Raw genomic sequence first — 21,231 nt, forward strand, 5'->3', positions numbered from 1 at the left:
ACACATCACCCATGATTGTTAGCAACACACGACAGTACCATCCAAACAAGTTGCTGGCAATTCCTACCCGAACCCAACTCTATCGGAACTCATTTTTTCCACGTACAGTAACTGCTTGGAATGGGCTTCCTAAAAACGCCCTTGAAGCCACTTCATTGGAGGCCTTTAAGGGAGCTCTTCCACTCAGCATCTAGACTGAGGAACTAGATTTTTACTCGCACCATATATTTTTAATGCACCAACAAGCATGCACTGCAAATGAGCATCTAAGTTCAACTCCTTAGCACTACATCCTGACTTATGGATCCTGCTGAGTATCTTCGTAGAAGTAGAAGTGTACACAACACACGATATCACGAAGTTCCAATTGAGCGAATGAACAGCGCTAATTTCAATATATGGGACTGACCCTGCACCTCCGCAGAGATCGTTAACGGTGCATTTACGGTCCGAAAAAGTCCCCTTCCGCACTAGATGCGATCACGTGACCTTCCGGAGGACTAGAATAAATTATTTGGCCTCTAAGAATGCAATCTTCAGGCCTAATTTTTAACAAGTTATGCTTCTAGGGCACCGTCGATCTTGGTATCTGCGTAAAGCACGAAGTATTGCCGACCTGATGAACAAAAAGTCACATCAATCCCCTTTTTAGATGGGTCAGCAGCCAGCTATAAACACGGGAATGTTTTGAAAGAGGAAAAATACTATGTCAACTTCGAGATACTATTTAAACGGCAAAAAAATACTCATTTTGAACCGGAAAAAATAGCATGTCGATCACAAGAAGTCAGACATCAAACTTACCCCACAACATCGCTGTTGAAAAGCGTTGTAAAACACACGTTAATCATTCAGCAAGTCGTCAGGCGTAGATTCAATTCTCGATGTAGTATGCATGTAACGGAACGAGCGTGCATGTGAGTACGAGTGAGGCCGAGACGAGGACCGTCGACTGCTAGCTCGCCTCGCGTCGCTTCCGCGCCAGCGTAGCGCGCTAAATCTAGGTACTGCATAGCCAGCCGGCCAGCTGGCCGGCCACTCACCTCAGCTCAGTTCAGTGCTAAGTGCCATGGCACTGTGACTCCTCTCAGACTGGCGCCACCTTTTGGCCGAGAAAAAAGAGGAACGTATTTTTTTTTATCGGAGTGAAATGGATTTATCAGAGTGAAATGGTTTTAGCGCAGTGAAATGGTTTCGTCTGAGTGATATGGTACGCCAGAGTGAAATGTATTTTTGTGAAGAGTGAAATGAATGTGTATTTAAAAGTGAAATGTATTTTTGTGAAAAGTGAAATGAATCTTTATGTAAAAGTGAAATGTATTTTTGTGAAAAGTGAAATGAATCTTTATGTAAAAGTGAAATGTATTATTGTGAAAAGTGAAATGAATTTTAATTCAAAAGTGAAATGTATTTTTGTGAAAAGTGAGATGAAGTTTAATTGAAAAGTGAAATGTATTTTTGTGAAAAGTGAAATGAATTTTAATTTAAAAGTGAAATGTATTATTGTGAAAAGTGACATGTATTTTTATAAAAAGTAAAATCAATGTTTGTGAGTGAAATGTATTTGTTAAAAGTGAAATGAATATTGGCTGGAGTGAAATGAATTTTGTATTGTTTCCTTAATGGCGTTCCATATGGCTTATCAATATTCAATTTCGTTATTATTCCGCCCCTTGTAAACGATGCCAACATGACAATCTTTACTACAATACTTTGTCAATAGATGGCGCCATTCATCAAAGTTGGGCTACGGAGGTCGTGAGGCAGAAACGACAGTGAACCAGAAATATTCGGAGATTTTATTTTTTATTCAATTATTTGTCTTTCAGAACAATTGTGTACATCTCAAATGCCGGGGAAACAATTGAATACCCGGACTTGTTGCTTTAGTTTTATTCAGCAACAGATATATGCTAACATTCATGGACGGTAGATATTTACAAAGGATGCGATTACATCGGTATCCTTGGGTGGACAGCGTTTCAACAAACTCGAACTTTAAAACATTTTGACATCAAAAACAAGCAGCGGGCATTTTAACAATCATTTACTCTGTATTCAATGAGTGTCAAAATATAATATTGAGGATATCTCAGCAAATAAAAGGATCAATAATTTGGCAAATTTCTCTCCGAACTGTTTAGTTATCACAAATATGATGGTAATCATAATTGTCACATTTTCTCTTTCCATCATTAAACAGAAAGAAAATTCAATATTACTATCATCTTAATCTTTAAAAAAAAGTTTCTTTCACTTCCATGATCTCCCTCATTTCTAATTCATTCAACATAGAAGATGTAAACTCAATCATTTTACAGTTGTAAGTGAATCACAGTTAAAACTCAATGTTACTTTAAAAAATATAACGTTTCATGCCTACTGGATATCCAGGTCGACGCCGGACGCCGGACGCCGGACGCCGGACGCCAAAGTAGCTTTAACAACATCAATGTCCTTGCACGATGAGAGAATATTTTCGATACATCGTGAACCCAATCCTTTAATTTACAAAGCGTTCTGGAATGTAACGTTGGCAACCTTGGGTGCTCATTCCACTTGGGTGACAATATCTTGTGGAACCAAACCAGTAACAAAACCAGAATGTTTCATCTTTACAAGATGGATAACATTGTGGCAGTCGTACGGACGGGCATTGTTGTACGCAGATTCTGAACTGACAGTAAAATAAGCAGAAATACGTTTGAGGCCAATTCTTTGAAAGGTGACTTTCTACATACCAAGCCTATAGAATACAAAAAGACCCCTTGCCAACGAAAGATGTAATCCTATCCTAATGCTTTATACACAATAATTATGGCAAAGTTGGTTCCATTATAAGCATTGATTTAAAGTAAAACTATCCCTCAAAAACTTACATTGACTTCTCACTTTTATAAGAGAGTTAATTAACATGGCATCAGGAATGACATCGACATAAATCTGTCACACGTAATGAATACAATCAGGCCATTACCTGTTGTGAAGAGATAAGCGCGCTCAGTGAATGATAACACAGGACTTATAACAGGGCTCGACATTGGCGGTGGCCTGCTTGCAGATGGCCTAGGGCCACTATAAATTGATGTCGGGCCACCAAAATATTAACCAGCTTTTGGTGGTCCGACTGGAAAACTAAGATTCAAAATAAATTGCTATGTTTCTTTTCATTTAGTGGCACTTCACTTTTTTCTCTCTCTTTTTTTTTTTGCCATCAATATTTAGAATTCAACAATTTTAGTGGCCCGTATGGGTCACTAGATAAAAACTCTATAGAGTCAAGTTCTGTTTATAACTTATTGTCCGATGCACCACTCTTAGTGACAAGTCTACGAGTCAGTGACGTACACAATGATACAATCAAACGTCACAATGGTAGAAGGAAGACAAAAAGACAGCTGCATATTGAATAGTGAGAGTATCTCAGCCAACCACTCAATACCCTCTATTACATCTTCTCTCATTAATGATGAAATACCATCTAGCCTCCCAACACTTCGTTTATCGACCATGACTGTAATACTAGTTCGTCAACATCATGTTTACAGGCTGTATAGACAAGACTATATCAACTTTGGCAACTGGTTCACTTCAAATTGTCCTACTCACACTGTTACTTCACCCCTTGTTCACATCAATGATTGCCACATCTTATGGGCATGAGATTGCACTGCTCATAATACTATTAAACCAGGGAGGGGAGATGGGAAAGCTCCCACATTCCTGATTAAACCAGGGAGGTGGGAAGAGACACCTCCCTGATTAAACCATGTCATTACTTCACTGATCGTTCATAAACGAAGAGACGGTAGACGATTTCCCGTGAGACGGTGCTTTGGAAGCGACGTGAGTGGATGATACTCTTTAAACTCTTTACAAACTTTTAGTTTTCGAAGCCCAACTGACGCTGTTTACGGTCTCGTGTACTCATTCCGGGGCTGCGTGAAAACGACCCGGTTATTCACACTCGGTTAGAATGCTACCTCAATGGTAGTCGAGTCTCTTCATGGGGCATTTAATGCAAACTTCCCTCAGGAAACCAGCAGAAAACTCTGGATTCCTAGCACAATTTCTTCCCTTGGTAAGCAGCATAGTCGAGGTTGTATGAGGCACTGTGGCGGGCAAAACAGAAAGCAGACGTTCGATCGCAGTGGCAGAGGGCCATGGCACATCGGGCCTGCCGTCCCGCTAAAAGACTGTCGAAGAACGAGTACTGATGGTGGTGTGCTGTGGTTGGAATAAAATATGATGATAACGTTATTACAATTACCGATTTTTTTTTTATCTCAATGCACTATGAAGCTTAACTTTAGACTTTCTTCTTTGTATATATCTGGCAGCTATCCAACTATTTAAGTGCGGGGTGCAGCCAAAGTTGACAATTTTGAAGAGACTCCTTTCTAACACGTCTAATGACAGTGTTATGTCTGCAAACGTCAGCGCACAGTTCGGTTCCTGAATGGAATGACTGGTAATACACTGATTGTCATTTAAGGTCAGGGTTCATAATGCTATTCAGTATAAAATGACTCTTAAGTATCTTTAAGACCTATAAAGTGATCTCACAGAACTACATAAGCATTGATGATTAACTTTGAAGTTGCCTTGTCTCAAACAAAAACCGACCTGATATTTCCTTGAGGCAAGGCAAGATCTGGATTAGTAAAATGTCATAATTCTTTTGCAAATACGCACTCTCGATAACACATTTTGGGATTCATCTCTGATTGTCAACTTTCACTCGATTCTATCCTTCATTGAAATTAGGTCCTAATTTTGTAATCACTTTGATTTTCTTCAGATTATTGATAGTAACAGTAAAATGCTTAAAAAAGACCCAATAATGTATAGTTGATTGTTTGTATTCGTAGTTGATTTATATGTTTGTTTCATTGTTTTTGACAATTGTAAAGCGCTTCGAAACATGTTTGTATTAAGCGCTATAGGCCCTATAAACATTTTATATTATCATTATTATTATTATTATTATTATTATTATTATTATCATTATTACTATTATTGTTGTTGTTATTATTATCATTATCATTATTATTGGTCAATGCTCTTGGTATACGTACAACAGGTAATCTTGGCGTTGGGCGTGTCACACTGCGTCATGTCCACCTTGTACCACGTGATGTAGACTGACTTATCCCCCTTACAGATTCCTTGGCGCTTCAGTCTGCTGTAACACTCGTCGTGTTGCCGGCAACATCTGTGGAGACAAACGAGAAGCCATGGATGTTCAGATAATAACAGGAAAGCATTTGACGTCATTAAACAATGTTCAATTGGCCAATCTTCGCTACAAATGGTAAAAAAAGTCACAATTATGATTACAATATTAATTGTACCAAATAAAATTGATGATTATAACAGTAACGAGTAACTGGTAGCATCATTATGATGATAATGCTATGGTTAATATAAAATGCCCTACCTTTAACATGTTTGATATTTACTAGAATTATCTAGCAGGGGTTTCTTTGATAGAATAGCAATTCCATCAATGGGTCTTGCAATTATCGTTGATATTTTAATTCTATACTGTCCACTCCTCTCGAAAAGAATTGTTGTGTGTGTGTGTGTGTGTGTGTAAAAAAAGATGTGATTTAGCAGCACACGATATAGGAATAATCATAGCTGCTTAGTATTGTTTATATCCGTTTCACTGGGATACGATGCTGATGTCGAACGAATTTCAAATAAAAAGAATACATGTATCGTAAATTTGAAAAAAAAGGTATGGCCAATCGGTGTGTAAGAAGCGCTGTGTAAAAAAAAAAAATGTGTATGTGTCTTGTTTTTTGTTTGTTGTTGTTCTTGGTTTTTGTTTGTTTGTTTGTTTGCTTGCTTGCTTGTTTTTGCTTGGTTTTTTTTTTTCTTGGCCACCTTCATTTCCTCCCGAATCTGCAATTTAACTCCACCAGTTATAACATGATCGATTTGTCTGACTAATTCATTACAGTGAGAAATTCGATACTTCATTCCGTGAGCGGAGGTTGTCATCACTAGAAAGCATTATAAGGTGCTGAAGGGTTAAACTGCGGCGGAATTGCTTTGGGCGGTGTCGAAAGAGAACCTCTGTCTTCTACACGATGTTAAGATAATTGAGGCTAAACTCACTTCGCTACACGTGAAAGTCCACGTGACGTACTTCACTAAAGTCCTCGCGACAGAAGGGGACATCTAAAAATGTCTTTTGCCTCGGGATCTCCCTGAAAGGTCGTGAAGAGAACTCAGGACTACCATTTTTGGTAATCGGTTGGGCAACAATCCGCCTTGTGTTACACAGGCAGTTGATAGCCCAACCCACATTGAAGAAGGTTTGACTAGTGAAAATAAAATGATTATGATTTTAATCGGAAGAAATCTTCAAAGCAGCAACAGTGTAAACAAACTGACAAACAAACATTGATTATATTCTATCTATTCTATTCTATTCTATTCCATTCTATTCTATTCTAATCCATTCTATGCTATTCTATTCTATTCTATTCTAATTCATTCTATTCTATTCTATTCTAGTCCATTCTATTCTATTCTATTCTAATCCATTCTATTCTATTCTATTCTATTCTTATCCATCCTATTCTATTCTATTCTATTCTGTTCTAATCTATTCTATTCTATTCTATTCTATTCTATTCTATTCTATTCTAATCTAATCCATTCTATTCTATTCTATTCTATTCTATTCTATTCTATTCTAATCCATTCTATTCTATTCTATTCTATTCTATCTATTCTATTCTAATCCATTCTATTCTATTCCATTCTATTCTATTCTATCCTATTCTAATCCATTCTATTCTATTCTAATCTATTCTATTTTATTCTATTTTATTCTATTCTAATCCATTCTATTCTATTCTATTCTATTCTCTTCCAATCCATTCTATTCTACTTTATTCTATTCTATTCTATTCTAATCCATTCTATTCTACTCTATTCTATTCTATTCTAATCCATTCTATTCTATTCTATTCTATTCTATTCTATTCTATTCTATTCTATTCTATTCTAATGCTATTCATCACTGTTGAAATCTATGTCCTCATTCCCTCGAGTAATATTGGTTGGATCATTTTGAGTGAGTTATGGATTCTCAATGTAACTCTCTGCATGCAACATTGATTTCCTGTCCACATAAGGTTGTAGGTGAAATCTGTGCACATTAAACTTTTGATTCATTGGCACAGAACGGGTTAACACTTTCTGATGTTCCAATGAGTCTTAACACTCTCCTTGTCTCCTAAACGCAGTGTAAGGCAAAATATCTAATTGACCAATATCCGGAAACAATTTCGACCCGCGCATGCGCCAATGGAGACTTCATTTTCCTTCCTATATCTGGTCCTATGAGACCCTAATTGGACTAACAAAATTCCCTGCCCTCTAGCCCTCCCCCTTTCCTCTCCCCTTCCTTCAGCCAATGACCAAGGTCCAACGAATATAGTTTTAACTTAATTACGAGATTCAGATGTAGGACGAAGTATAGCGTTCATGCCAAGATAGGCATGGCGTTTCTCGGATGACACTCGTATATTTATGGCATGCCGTGTGAGGCAAAATTCACCGATGGACGATTATTGTCAGATAAAGGGAATTATGGAATGCCTGATAAGTAAAGTAAATCATGTCCCTATTCCCTCTGGATAACATAACTCGTTGACGTACTCAGAAATGATTGACTAACCATTTGCCTAAATCTTCTGATATTATTACATGCGGAACCTTGCCTTGCCTAGTTATATACACGATATAGGAACAGGAATACATTGTTCGTTCTGTTTCTACTGGAAACATAATTTGATTATGCAGCCATATCACCACAGGGCCTTCATTTTCATTTGAATCCTGGCCAGGTAGGCCAAAGATGATCTACCCATAATTACTCAATTTTAACTTGGCACTCATTGGACATGACACGAACTTAGCGTCATACATGCTATGACTAAAATAAACACACCAACCATACAGAGATCTATAACAGCAGATGAAAGAAACATACTTTTATAGCACTTTTTCTACTAGTTGTATATTTCCAAGCAGTCCGAAAACGTAACTGCTTCATTTTGAACGATGACGATACTCTTCGGACTTTGACATAAATAGCGCGTGATGCGTACATGTGTTGCAGTAAGACGTCATGGTTAAAATGTTATCTAAGTCCTAAAATAGTATTTTGACCATTGTTACAACTCATCCCAAATTTATTTTAGTGAATTCCCTTCACGTCAATGTCCTCACGGAGAGAGCTGCATACCAGTATCAAGCAAGTCATGTAATACTAGCTATACCTCGACATTTTCCCCAGCTTAAACTTTACAGACAGCTAAAACGATAATTATCATGTCGAATGTTGAACCTCCTCTTCCGACACATTAATCATGTAATTCGTTGCACGTGGAATCGAGCGTGTATGCAGGACAAATTAAGGACACAGTATACTACAGGGATTCTAGTGTTGGTGCATTTGCAGGTCAATGTTCTAGTTATGTGCCTATCGGATGTTGCTGGTGTGTTATTTTTAATCAATGCCGGCAAATGGATATTTTGGCGAGCAGGTGACTATCGATCATTGTTTACAGCGATTTATTTTTGTCTTATTATGTTAGCGATTTTATTGACTCGCAAAGCACAAGCTTTGAATACAATGTTGCAGACCTTATCCTATCTATAGCAGTCAAATATTTCAAGGACTATTAAACTTGCCTTTTTTAAGCTGGTGTTGAATTAAGCTTTATACTCGTTAATGGATCTGAGACATGGACCAAAGAAGACCGTGCAGGACCAGCTTGACGGTACACAACCCGGCTTCTTATGAAAGTATACAGATTATTATAGTCGGAGAGATCACAACACGAAAGAGGAGATCTATGGAGATATTTTATCCATTTCATTCATTTCTTACTTCCGTGCTGAGGAACAAGGTTTAGTCATATCTGGGTACCGTTTCATGAAAGTTGTCAGCGCTGGCAAGTTGTCAGTCTCTGAAAATGACCATGGTAAAAGTCAGTGACCAGAGCATCCCAGCCAATCAAAACCAAGGATTTTGCTGAAATTGTCAGCGCTGACAACTTGGCAGCGCTGACTTAATTGATGAAACACCCCCCAGATGTAATTTCCGTGAGACTATACTCCCCATACAGAGGATGAAAACCTCTGGGCGCCGTTTCATGAAAGTTGCCAGCCCTGACAAGTTGTCAGTCTCTGACAATTTCAGTAAAATCATTGGTTTTGATTGACTGAGAAGCTCTGATCACTGACTTACTATGGTTATTGTCAGAGATTGACAACTTGTCAAGGCTGACAACTTTCATGGTACGTTACCCTGAACTACATATATTTATTGCGTTGCACAAGATATTGGGCAGGAGGTAGCCGACACGCAAACACTGATGATGGGCAGAGATATTTAGCAAGACAATGTGTATATACTCGACCTCTAATGCATCCGTCAATATAGTGTAGGTAGTATAGTATTTTAGTGATTGCACTGATTCTTCTGATCTCAACAGTAATATTGCGATGTCAAAATGAATCAGTAGGTCAGTGTAGATAGGACCCATAATGCTGTAAATGAATCATTTCGTTCAATGTCTATTAGCTCGTTTGCCTTGTCTTGTATCTCCCGATTAATGAGCAACCCTATGAAAACTCACAGAGTATCAAACTGCCAAGAAACATATCAGCTGTAATCTCTTTGATTTTTTGATGAAACTGATAATCAAATAATGGGTTATAATTATTCCATTGCCATGGTAACGTGACAACATCTTAAGAGCTGAATGGTCATAGCTGCTGTAGGGTGGAAATATATACTGTAATGCTTGACAGTTTCTCCGCTTGTGAGTTTCCGTTATAGGCTTACTCATTAAACGGGAGATACAAGACAAGGCTTGATAAATATTGTTGCCTTCATCATCTTTATGCTTTCAGAAAGTACTCTTTGTTGAAAGCAGTACAGGAAGTTACCTTCAGATGGTTTGCTTCAGTGTCATATAACATGGGGCCACGCCCATTTTCGCCAAAAAGGAAGGTCTTGGGTATAAACACGTACCTATCAGTTGCGTCCAAGGGTTTCCCACTACCACCCAGACCACAGTAGCAGCCGTAGCCGTTGTATGCCAGAGACCCTCTCCTCACCAAGCAGTCAATCATGCCGCCAAATTGCACCACCATGTTGCTGGGAGCCATGGCTCCCCCGTCCGGTCCGGCGGCCACTGCTGCCTCGACTCCGCCTCCTCTCCCATGCTCGGCTACCATTTGGGCGTGTCCTGCAGACAGCGAAAAGTTACAAGAGAAAGAAATGAATCCACGTGATCACTTTCGATGTCAGGGGCAGTTTTAACGGATATTAATGATAGAAGAGTACAGGACAATCTAATTATAAAAATGATTATGAAAATATCAGACTTTGATGATAATAATCAACCAGTTTAATTAAAAATGTCGAGGTGCAAATACCAGAACATTTGTTTATGTCGTCTTTTGAGCATGTGGTGATCAATGTATTAAGTAAGGCTCTTTGCAGTAGGAGTGGTATTCTTTGTGATTCCATGACGACATAATAATTAACGTTCTCTCATTCAACCAGACGTTTACGAGCTGGCAGTCAATGATTGCCAGAAGCAACACTTAGAAGGTCTGTGCACGTTCAGGTCCTTTGGGAATAATTTGAAATATTTCCTTGTCTTAATTGTCTTGTTGAGTTTGAGAAAGTTCTTTTCAAGAACAGAAACTAGTACATTTATCGTTTGTTGTCGTCCCCTGAAAGGCTTTTATCATCGAACATCATCTACTAGACGTCGAAAGTCGAAATGTATTTTGCAGGACAGAGCTGAATCCGCATGATCCGTGTACGCTGTGACTGACGATAGTGTATGTTCACATGATATACAAGTACCACTGCTTTGGGGACCCCTTTTCAATTCATTTCTTGCACAAGACACCTGTTGAACACAATGAACACATCCTTGCTCACGTGAGGCTGCCGGAGGTTGTCAACAGCGTCAAGATACGGAATAAACTCTTCTTTAAAATGTAATCACTTTTGTATAGTTAGATACCTATACTTGAGATAGGGGGGGGGGGGATTTCATGAAGTGTTTTGTCATTTTTTTTTCTGGCAAACAGTCATAAGCTTCTGAAATCAGTGCATCTAATTGGCTAGAGCAAATTTGTCTTGTCGGACAAAGCGCTTCATGAAATGCACCCAGTTTCTAGAACTTTGGGTTGTAAACATGATTAAGATTGATTCGCGGTAATTTATGTTTCATTGCGATCACAAATCATCTTCATACACGAACTCATAATGTGCCTTTCCTCGCCTTACGGTACAAGTCACACTGCACTTAGAGGCTTGTCTCTTTTGCAAGTGTTAATGTTTTCACTATTAATAGAATGTTCACATTGAACTCTTGGCTACGACAACGCCTCGCACTTTTTTCTCTTTTTATGAATAGGAAGATGTGGACAGACAGCTTTTCGTTAACCTCGGAGATGTCATTGCGAAAGATCAGCTAACATTATTTTGGGCGTGATAACCTTTACAAAGGCAACCTCCTTTTACGGATCCAGGCGATCCAAATCAGCCGATGGGGAAGAGATCGAATCAACGGCTTGACGTCACAGTGTTATACCTTTGTAGCCATGGAAACGGAGAACGAAGGTGGGGCACGTCAAACAATGCTCCACGTGATTGGAAATGATCGGAGAGAGTTAAGCGGATATAGTTCAATTTGGTTGTCCGTGTCGACTGATTGTTCGAGTTTCATGTCCAACTTACAAAACTACGACTGCATGGACTGCTCTGATGACAAGATAACTAGTACTCGGATTATCATCTTTCGTCACCGTGCAGTATCTTACGTTTGATGTCATTCTCTGTCCTGGCACTGAGGCTGGACTTACGATCAGTTGCAGATAACGAGAACGAGAACGAGTCGAAATCGAAACAAAACAAACGAATGCTGTTGTCTGCTTATCAAATAGCTGCAGGCAAAAACGAACGATATGTTAATGGCTTTATGTTTTGGTCTTTATTTGGTATGTCTTGTGTGCATTTCTCATTTTGTGGTTGTTTGCTTTGTTCTACTCTTGATACAAAGGATTCTTTTTCTATAGTATTAGTTTCATCGTTGAAAGGGAAAGTTGTATTACTTTTGCCTATCACTGTAAAGTGTAACGTCGACGTGTGTGAATATAATCAACACATTGCGACAAGGAAAATAAAAACAAATGGGTTTGACTGTAATGTAAAAGTCACACTTGATATCGACACTTAACAGTTACATAAGAAACAAAAACAAAAACACATCATGTGCTTGAACTTTGTCGGGACATGCCATAAAAACAAAATACAAAGCCAAATATGGCGATATCTGCTGAAAATACAGCAACTACAGCAACAAACTGGCGTTTGAAAGTTTCTGACGAGCACGTGCACGTCCGTCAAGGGATGCGCGCAAACTGTATCAACCACCCTGGTTGTCATGGTGACGAGGAAATGCGCCTAACATCTCCAGGGGGCGTCCTGTCATGATTTGAAACCAGGAATAGGACTTGAAGGAAAGCTTGTGACCATTGAATTCCTGGTGAACTATTCATGGCATGGGATTCTTTGGTGTTGGTGTGTCCGTATTCTTGGCTCTAGCCCATGGTCCTCACTATAAAATCCAGTTTGTTTCTAATCATCAAAAGTCTTTGCAACATTAACGAACCAAAGAGGGGAATTTTGACAATGATATACAGTATCGGGGTTCTGTGTCCTTCGTAATTACTGAGTTCGTTTGATATTCAGTCAAGTGCTGAATTACAATCACATATCATTTCCATGAAAATGGCCTCTGTTCATGTTCTGATAATATGTAAAACAGAATAATTATAAAAACACATGAATTCAAAACTGATTGTTTCTACCAATACATTCACTTGATAAGACGTTAGTTTAGTTGTGTCTGTGTGTGTGTGACTTTATTGCAAAAGAAAACCCAAAACAACCCGAAACATATACAATTTAGGATCAATGATTCCTTTGCTTGACGAAATCGTATTAATTTTCGTTCAGTTCTGACGTTATTGCGTTATGAAATTCATGCAGTTTTGATAGGCCTACTTATACTTTGAAGGACAACTTAATAAGGCACATAACGTGTTTTTAAAAGCCGGGATGTATTAAAGTGACTATGGAAAGACTAGCAGCCGGCAATATTGGAAAGATGACTTGAGTCATAGTCCCGTTTTTGGTCCGGCATGGCGTGCTGGGATGAACTCGGCCATGGAGAGTTCAATGTCGGGTCAATGAAACTCTAAAACCAGTGCTCCCTCTCTTGACGAGTATTGCAACCCTTTGCGTATTTTTGCGTCCAGCCCTTACGTACATCCGTACACTGTATCACCGCATCTCGAACGATTTATTATCGACATCCTCATGCGTGTAGGAAGAAACAAAAGGATGTGAGTCTTTTTTTAGGGGGATGGGGTTACCATGGACACCTGAGTTAAAAATAGAAAAAAGGTCTTGGGATCTTTAATCTTCACACTAAGAAAAATAAGCACAACTTTGCACCCTTAAAGGTGCATACCCATAACACTGGGCGCACCTTATCTAATGGTGCAACTTTGCACCTTTCAGACCAGAAAGCTGCACCTGTAAAGGTGCTCCCATTCATAACAACTGGTCTCCACCTTTAAAGGTGCAGACCAATGTCACACTGGGAGCACCTTATCTAAGGGTGCAAATTTGCACCCTTAGACCAGAAAGTTGTATCTTGCAGGTGCCCCGATTATGACACTGGTCTTCACCTTTAAGGGTGCAGACCAATGTCACACTGTGAGCACCTTCTTTACGGGTGCAACTTTGCACCTTTCATACCAAAAAGCTGCACCTAAAGGTGCTCCCACTGTGACACCTGTCTGAAAGGTGCAAAGTTGCACCCGTATAGGTGCTCCCAATGTGGCATTGGTTAAGGTTCAAAGTTGAACCCATTTGGTCTTCAAGACATAGGCCATGTTTAATACTTATCATGATTGAAATATTGCTTTAACAGCTGTCATAGATATTTTCACTTGTAACAAGTCAGTTTAGGTATAAGATACGCCATTTATATTGGTGAGCGTTGCCTCTGTGTGCTGGTCACAATTGTTTCTCGATTAAAATTCGGAGACTCGTGAGTTAAAATAACATTAACATCAAATTATGTAAACAAAAGGGAACACACGAATTCACCTGATGGACTTGATGGTATTACTTACACTTCACCCATGTCAAAGCAGATATATCCACATCTTCACTAGCAACCAAAAAAGGCAAGCACCACGTTTTAAGGAAAAACACAGGAGGAGGAGGAGGAGGAAAAAAAGTAAAAAAAAAAATGTACGGGACATTTTCCTGTAATGACAAAACATTAGAAAAGAAGAATGATTTGCCCTATTTATTGTTTGTTGAGGTGCTAATCTTCCGATCAAACTCGGCAGTCAAGTCACATGTTTAAAAAATAAAATAATGTGACGCTAGAAATCTGAAGAAGTCGATGAAACAAAGTGGGAGATAAGTGTGATGACAACTGAAAAGGTTATTCCCCTTTTCACGTGATTGACATGAACAACTGGAGAGCCTTGAATCCAGTTCAGATGAAGACGTTACCTATAGTTACGTCACGCAGCACTAAAACGCTTACCGCGCTTGATTGAGAATGCTAGGGAAGTGACTGACGGTAAACAATGACATTTCTATAATTCACATGACAGTCCTCAGACGTATTGTCACGTAACTTCGAATTACCTTTGAGATGAGGTTTATTATTTGAGCTCGACATGAAACAAACACGGGAACAATTTTAGGTCTCTTCAAACTTGAATGCCGGCGACTAGAAGCATAGCTCGTACAGTTTCAGATTTTGAAATACCCGCATTAGACCCAACACTGTTAGCTTATTCCTCCAACGCACTTTTATACTCATTTAAATTATCAATCATCTTTTGTGAGACTCACACAAGCCCCACCATCAAGGCAATTTTTACTTCTTCTTTTTTTTTGCAATGAATCTTTAATTGCCTACAGGCATTGTCAAAAGTATTAAAAAAATATCAATATAGGCCATGGAACTAAGAGGAAAAAGTGAAACATATTTTTTTTTCAATTCTCTTATGCATATTTTCAAAAACCTTTCTCTTCTTTCCTTTGTTTGTTTGGCTTGTTTTGTTGTGTCTTCAATTTCTTGTCAAAGCGAATATACGTGATCATACCAAGAGCGTCCTCCGAAAAAAACTGAAACATATGTGTTCCTTAATTCATACAATACGTCTTGGTTAATAGGTTGTAAGAATATCAATTTCGAGCATGTTTGTTTTCAAGCTATGAAGAGGTTTGTGAGATGATGACGTCACATCATCTGATAGCGAATGTGACCATGACCAAAATCACTTTCATTCAAACATATATTATGGAATGTTTGCATGCCGTTATGAGGGTATACTCTGGTATATAGTGGATAAAACTCTTGACTTTGAAACGGAGGTCTCGAATTCGAATCCTGCCCAGTGCTTACGTCCTTAGACAGGATGTTTTACCCATGATGTCCCTCTCAACCCAGGTGTATAAATGAATACCTGGCAACGCTGTGGTAATGATAATGGTAGGGCTCTCTGGTAGAGCAGTGGCAACACTGAAGAGGCTACCCTCAATAAAGAAGACCATATGACTTTCACTATAAATTTCTTGACATCATCGTTAGCTTTAAAGGAAACTTTTGATGTATTCTTTGCTTGATTCAACCATATTTGTTGCAGATTACAAAAATGCTCATTAACAATCACGTGACTCTAAATCTCACCGGATGAACCTTGTCTCGATCCCTGTGCTGACTCTTCGACGTTCTGGACGTTAGCGGCGCTGTTCCGTGGCGCCGTGCCAGTCATAACAATGAGTGGGACAGTCACTGCCATAACTGGAAAATAAGACAGAAAGGTAAGGAGAGGGGGGAAATGGGATTAAATGACACATTTTTCGCTAATCTATACTTGGCAAAATTGCTGATGACACAAAGGCGTGCAAGTATGCCTTGTACCTTAAAACATTTTTAGACAGATATTTCTCTTATTAATACCTTACGACGAAAATGGAGCGGATGGAAGTTGCTTGATATCAATAGCAATAGTAAGTTACTTAAATTCAGTTGTCATGGTAACGTGAAGTTGACCCAATTATCACTGGAGTTTGCATATATACCAGATAGGCCCTAATGTGTAACGCCAATATGGTGATTGTATATTCCTTTCTAGCATAAGTCTTTGCACTACAGAGATTTGTCGTCAGACCATACTTTCTTGTCTGTCCTACTTTGTGTGTGTGTGTGTGTGTGTGTGTGTGGGGGGGGGTTACCACAACATCTGATATATTTCACTCTTCAATTACCATGGCTCTCCCCTTTCACACCCACTGCATGCAATGACTTCCCTCATTATGGCTCATACCATTTAATGTTTGTCTAATGTCTTGTTTTGAGAGTCAAATTTTGTACACATTAATTAATCTGTAATAATGTAACAATGTAATAATACTTTGATGTTGCTGTTGTTGTCGTCGTCGTTGTTGATGTTGTTGTTCTATTTTTTTGTTTTGTTGGGGGGGGGGGTATTTTCTTCCTTTGTTTGTTAGTAGATATTTTGCGGTTTTTTTTCGTTTGCAGAAATTCCAACACCAGAAAAGTGAAAGTAATGTTCCATAATGAATATATTTTATGAATCTTCGCCTTCATGTGAGACACTCACGCAAAGTAACGCCTGAAAAAACCGAAACTGTTGTCAAAGTAACAAAGATTCCGATGTCAGAGACCAGCTAGGCGTGACATTTGCACCTCCAGAGGAAGAGAAGCGTCCTAACAGGGGAAAGTGTCGTCGGGGAGGATGTAACAAGGTGATGTTCCCTCCCACTTTAAGGAACTTTAACATTTTAAAGGTCCTGTTTACCTTTTGGAGCAGTGATTTAAAGAAAAAAATGTTCAAGGTATCACACTTGATGCATATTTGTAGGTCTGTTGACTCACATAACATCCTACCATATAAAATGTTTGGGATATCAGTATTTTTCTCATTAAACCATAACTGTAGACGGTTTAGTCTGGAAACATTTTTATTGTAACTATCGTTCACATTTTGTGTATTTAACAATACTTAGCATCGATTATACGGATTCAAATATTTACAGTGGTTGTTTCTATCTCTAACTCACATTTTAGAACTATTTTAAAACACTAATGCTGGATTTTTGTTTCTTCTGCAAATGGTAAATTATGCCTTTAAGCTGTGAATAATGAGATCTGATAAATACTAATTGTAATGTTTTTAATTCTTCCGATAAACCAAAGATTGTACCAAAATGTGACTTTTTGGTTGTTAGAAACCCAATGAGGCTTCACGCCTAATGCCTGACACTTTTTAGGTCAACCGTTGATCTAACATTGTCTAGTGTACATTAAACTAAGAATTGATCAAGTGTATAGAGAATTCAGGTAATATTTCTCTTGTATAGCCAGAGTCTGTATCTGGTTGTCTAAAAAGATCTCTTTTTTGAGAGGTCAAAACGCAAACTTTCAATCAAAGACTATTTTTTCTTTCCAATGAAATTACAACAAAAGTATTTCCCATGAATTTGATAAGAATACACGATGACGTCACATTTCATTCCATTGAACAATTACAGAAGGTGAATGATGTGGTTACAGTTCGTTATTCAGAAGGTTCATTGTTCTCCAAGAGATAAGGTTCGTTATTCTGTAGGTTCGTAATTCCGAGAACGAAGTAAAGTTCCCTATTTTGAAGATTCGTCAATCCTTAAACGAAATAAGGTTCGTGATTCCGAACGTTCGGAAGTACGCACATTCTTTTGATTTTTTTACGAACCTTCGGAATAACTAATTCGGAATAACGCCACAAAATGTTCTTTGTACCTCCATAGATTAACGAACCCCTTTTCACTTTCGGACCAATGAATATCTAGGTGTACGGAATTTTGTGTGTTTCCGAATAACGAACATCACCCATCGTTGCTGTGCTTTTAATTCGAGACGAGCTGAAAAATAAGTGAGTCATCGACATTTACCTGATCTCCATTTTTTTCCCTGAGAGGGGAAGAAGTTTGAGAGGCCCACTAAACCTAGCACTACTTTACTTATACATGTATAGAAGCAGCGACTAAAAATAATCTGAGGTACGGCTAATCTCAAAACTTATCAGGTAGGCAGCGCTGAAATAAGTACGTATAGTTTGGCAACGAAAGATTGTTGGAAAAGGACCAATGACGATCGCCAACTGCTCGTAGATTTAAAGCGAGTAAATGAGTACTTTTACTTCAAAATGAAACAGAGTTGAAACCTTTTTATAGCTTGAGACATATATATTTATATTTGTGGAAGATATCTTTTTTCATGATAATGTCTTAATAAACACATGATATTACAAGAGGACAGGATAAAGGAAGGAAATATTCAAATGATCAAATCAATCTTCACAATTTCATTCAAAATCTAATATTTTGACGTAAAAGGGGGAAAAAACACGTATAGGTAGTGGACCTGCACACTGTCCACATGCTTGTACAGTCAAGCTTACTTTTATCTCGACATTGTACGCTGTGTCTAGTTCAGTATAGACAACACGTCCATAAATTTGTGGATATAGACACGCAATACTCAAACATACGGGACAATACTAACCGTTCATTGCAATGCAGATCAACACCATAAGTTGGCTTTCAAATAGCCACACCTATTGATTGCATCGACGGGATTTCCACAATATATATAATTATATTCTCCGTTGGTTGTTAAACAATAAGATGAAGGTGGTGACAAACGAAACAAATCCCTATCCATGGGTTTGTTGAAACTTGAAAATGCAACTTTGAACTTTTGTAAACCTTTTTAAAAAACTTTTCTAACTTTGCGTTTACCAGCGTGATACATCATGATTGTTAGTGAGTAAAGTGGAGAAGGGGCTACAAGAACATCATTGAGAAGTTGAAAGCTTTTCTAGGGAACTTTAACTTAATGTTGTTAAGAGTTTGTACAGTGAACGGTGAATCAAACACTTCAAGGTTCCTACACGATATACCGTTTGAGTTGCGGTCTTGCGGAAACAAGCGTTAATGAGGGATTATACAGCAATTAACTCGTACTGCACTCGTATGGAGACGCTAGGTGAGTGTATGTGTGTTTGTGGGTGTGTGTCGAGACGGGCTAGAAAGTATTTCTGATGCGGTTGTCATGACAAGGGCAACCATAACAATAACAACAGTAACAACCCTGGTGATGACATTACGATTGCAGTGATATCGGTCACGATAGACGAATATTTTGGATGACACACCAAAGTAATGTCAATACATGTTGTATCACCCCTTTACGCTCTTCAATTTATACTGTGTCTTGACGGTGAATTTTTGGTCTCGGAGAGCTACAGTACAGTGTGCTCCTCTACATGGTTTGAGAGCTGAAAGGTTGACAGACTCTGACCACACGTGGCCGATTAAAAAAAAGAGGGGGGAGGGAAGACGAGGACAATGGCTGATGACTTATCTTTATTCAGCTCTTATTTGATGATTCAATTTCCCATCAACCTCTTTCCTATTAATCGAGTTATTCCCCAAATGTGATTATGAGGCACACATTCATTTAGGATAAATTAAAAAAATTGGTTCACACCAGGCTAGTGACTGTTTACTAGTATTCTTGGAGAAAAAAGGTCAACGCCAGTTTCTCGAAACAAAATGCATCAAAGATGTGAATTTTGCCTCCTAAATGTAATGACCTCGATGGAAAAATGATTACAGGGTTAAGACAAAACATTGTGCAAACATGACAAAAGCATTACTTCTCTGGTTTTTTAATCTCTGTAAACTAAAGCATATGAAATATACATAGAAAATGACGAGATTGTGGCAGTTAAAATGTACTCACCGACTATCACGGATGTAAAGGCGACGCAAATTACCCATTTCTTATCAACCGCCATGGTCTCTGTGCTGGTGATTGTCGACGATCGTTGTCGGAACCGACTACCGCAGAGAGGAGCCTTTACGATGACTCGCAGTGAACGCAGTTAGCAGACGACCTGGTTTCAGCGGTGTCTTCAGCAGCAATGGGAAGAACCTACTTTTAAAAGACTCTTTTTGCTCTTAGTTATCGATTTGGTTTGTCCTAATCATGCCGGTTGCTATTCGCAGTGTCCCATAGTTTGTAGTCAAGCAATCTTTGACCCCGTGGGAGATGAGAAGTACACGTGATAATTGAATTAACTTTAAGATACTCCTCTTTCTTCTTCTCCTTAACGAGGCATGGCATTAAGAGCCATGTGGTCCGGGACTACCGCGTTGAGAGATGTGTTTGAAAAGATAGAAAGCGGCAGACTGCAGCAGACGGGTAGGTAGCACAGGGTGTGACGCAAACGTGACGTTCAGTGCGCACTCCCGCCGAACCCCAAAGCACTGCGTTCCGTCGGGTTTAATCGTATCCACAACTATCATTCGTTTTGTTACTAAACGACCTTCGTCGCCGCCAAACAGTCATTCACCGGTAGATCACACTGAAGCGGCAGAGGGCGTACAAGTTGGAGGTCCTCCCACAGGTCGCGATTTTGTCTCAAATGAATCGAGTCGAATCGGCACCAGAACTTCACAAATAACCGTCACTGCGCATTATCCGTCTAGTCATTAAACCAGTAAGACGCACAAGTGACTTATAGTCGTGTGTGCTAAGGAGCGTTGTGTGACTAAATCAAGCCAGAATACTTTTGTCGCACAAACTGTCTATAAACCTTGATTACACCGTGAGTAAGCATTACGATTAAAGGTCTGCCAGCTTTGAAGATATCTACGCGAACTGTAGTAAATGTGAATATAGATATAATGCAATCATTCAAACTACACGAACAGTACCTAAATGTAGTTAAAAAATTTAATTTAAAAAAAAACCAGAAATATATACATCTTTGGAATATGATATTTGCCACAGGCAAAGTGTAATGAAGTAGATGAGAAAACAGCGAATCTTTGCTAGAGCCATTTTTTTTTTAAGTAGAAACTCTCAATAGAATACGTTACTTAGCTGAAAAGGATGAAAAATATACTGCCACATGACATCTTTCGCACTAGCGCTATATTCATTACATCTGTTTTATAGTATCCTTGGACGCATCGAAGACACCGTCTAATCTATCACTTCCCTA

General features: G+C 38.7%; 1 protein-coding gene across 1 annotated transcript; it reads right to left on the bottom strand.

The window, feature by feature from the left end:
• Window positions 1-4,060: 4,060 nt before the first annotated feature.
• Window positions 4,061-20,019, bottom strand: LOC139725714 (phospholipase A2-like). The gene is made up of 5 exons (XM_071636800.1): window positions 19,965-20,019; window positions 15,843-15,956; window positions 10,067-10,283; window positions 5,079-5,215; window positions 4,061-4,227 (listed from the first exon to the last, which is right to left on the bottom strand). The coding sequence occupies exons 1-5, from the start codon at window positions 20,017-20,019 to the stop codon at window positions 4,061-4,063; spliced, it is 690 nt and encodes a 229-aa protein (XP_071492901.1).
• Window positions 20,020-21,231: the final 1,212 nt, after the last annotated feature.

Source organism: Diadema antillarum, unplaced genomic scaffold (genome assembly GCF_040938485.1).
Source record: "Diadema antillarum isolate AM-2024a unplaced genomic scaffold, OU_Dant_1.0 scf00000017, whole genome shotgun sequence".
NCBI lineage: Eukaryota > Metazoa > Echinodermata > Echinoidea > Diadematoida > Diadematidae > Diadema > Diadema antillarum.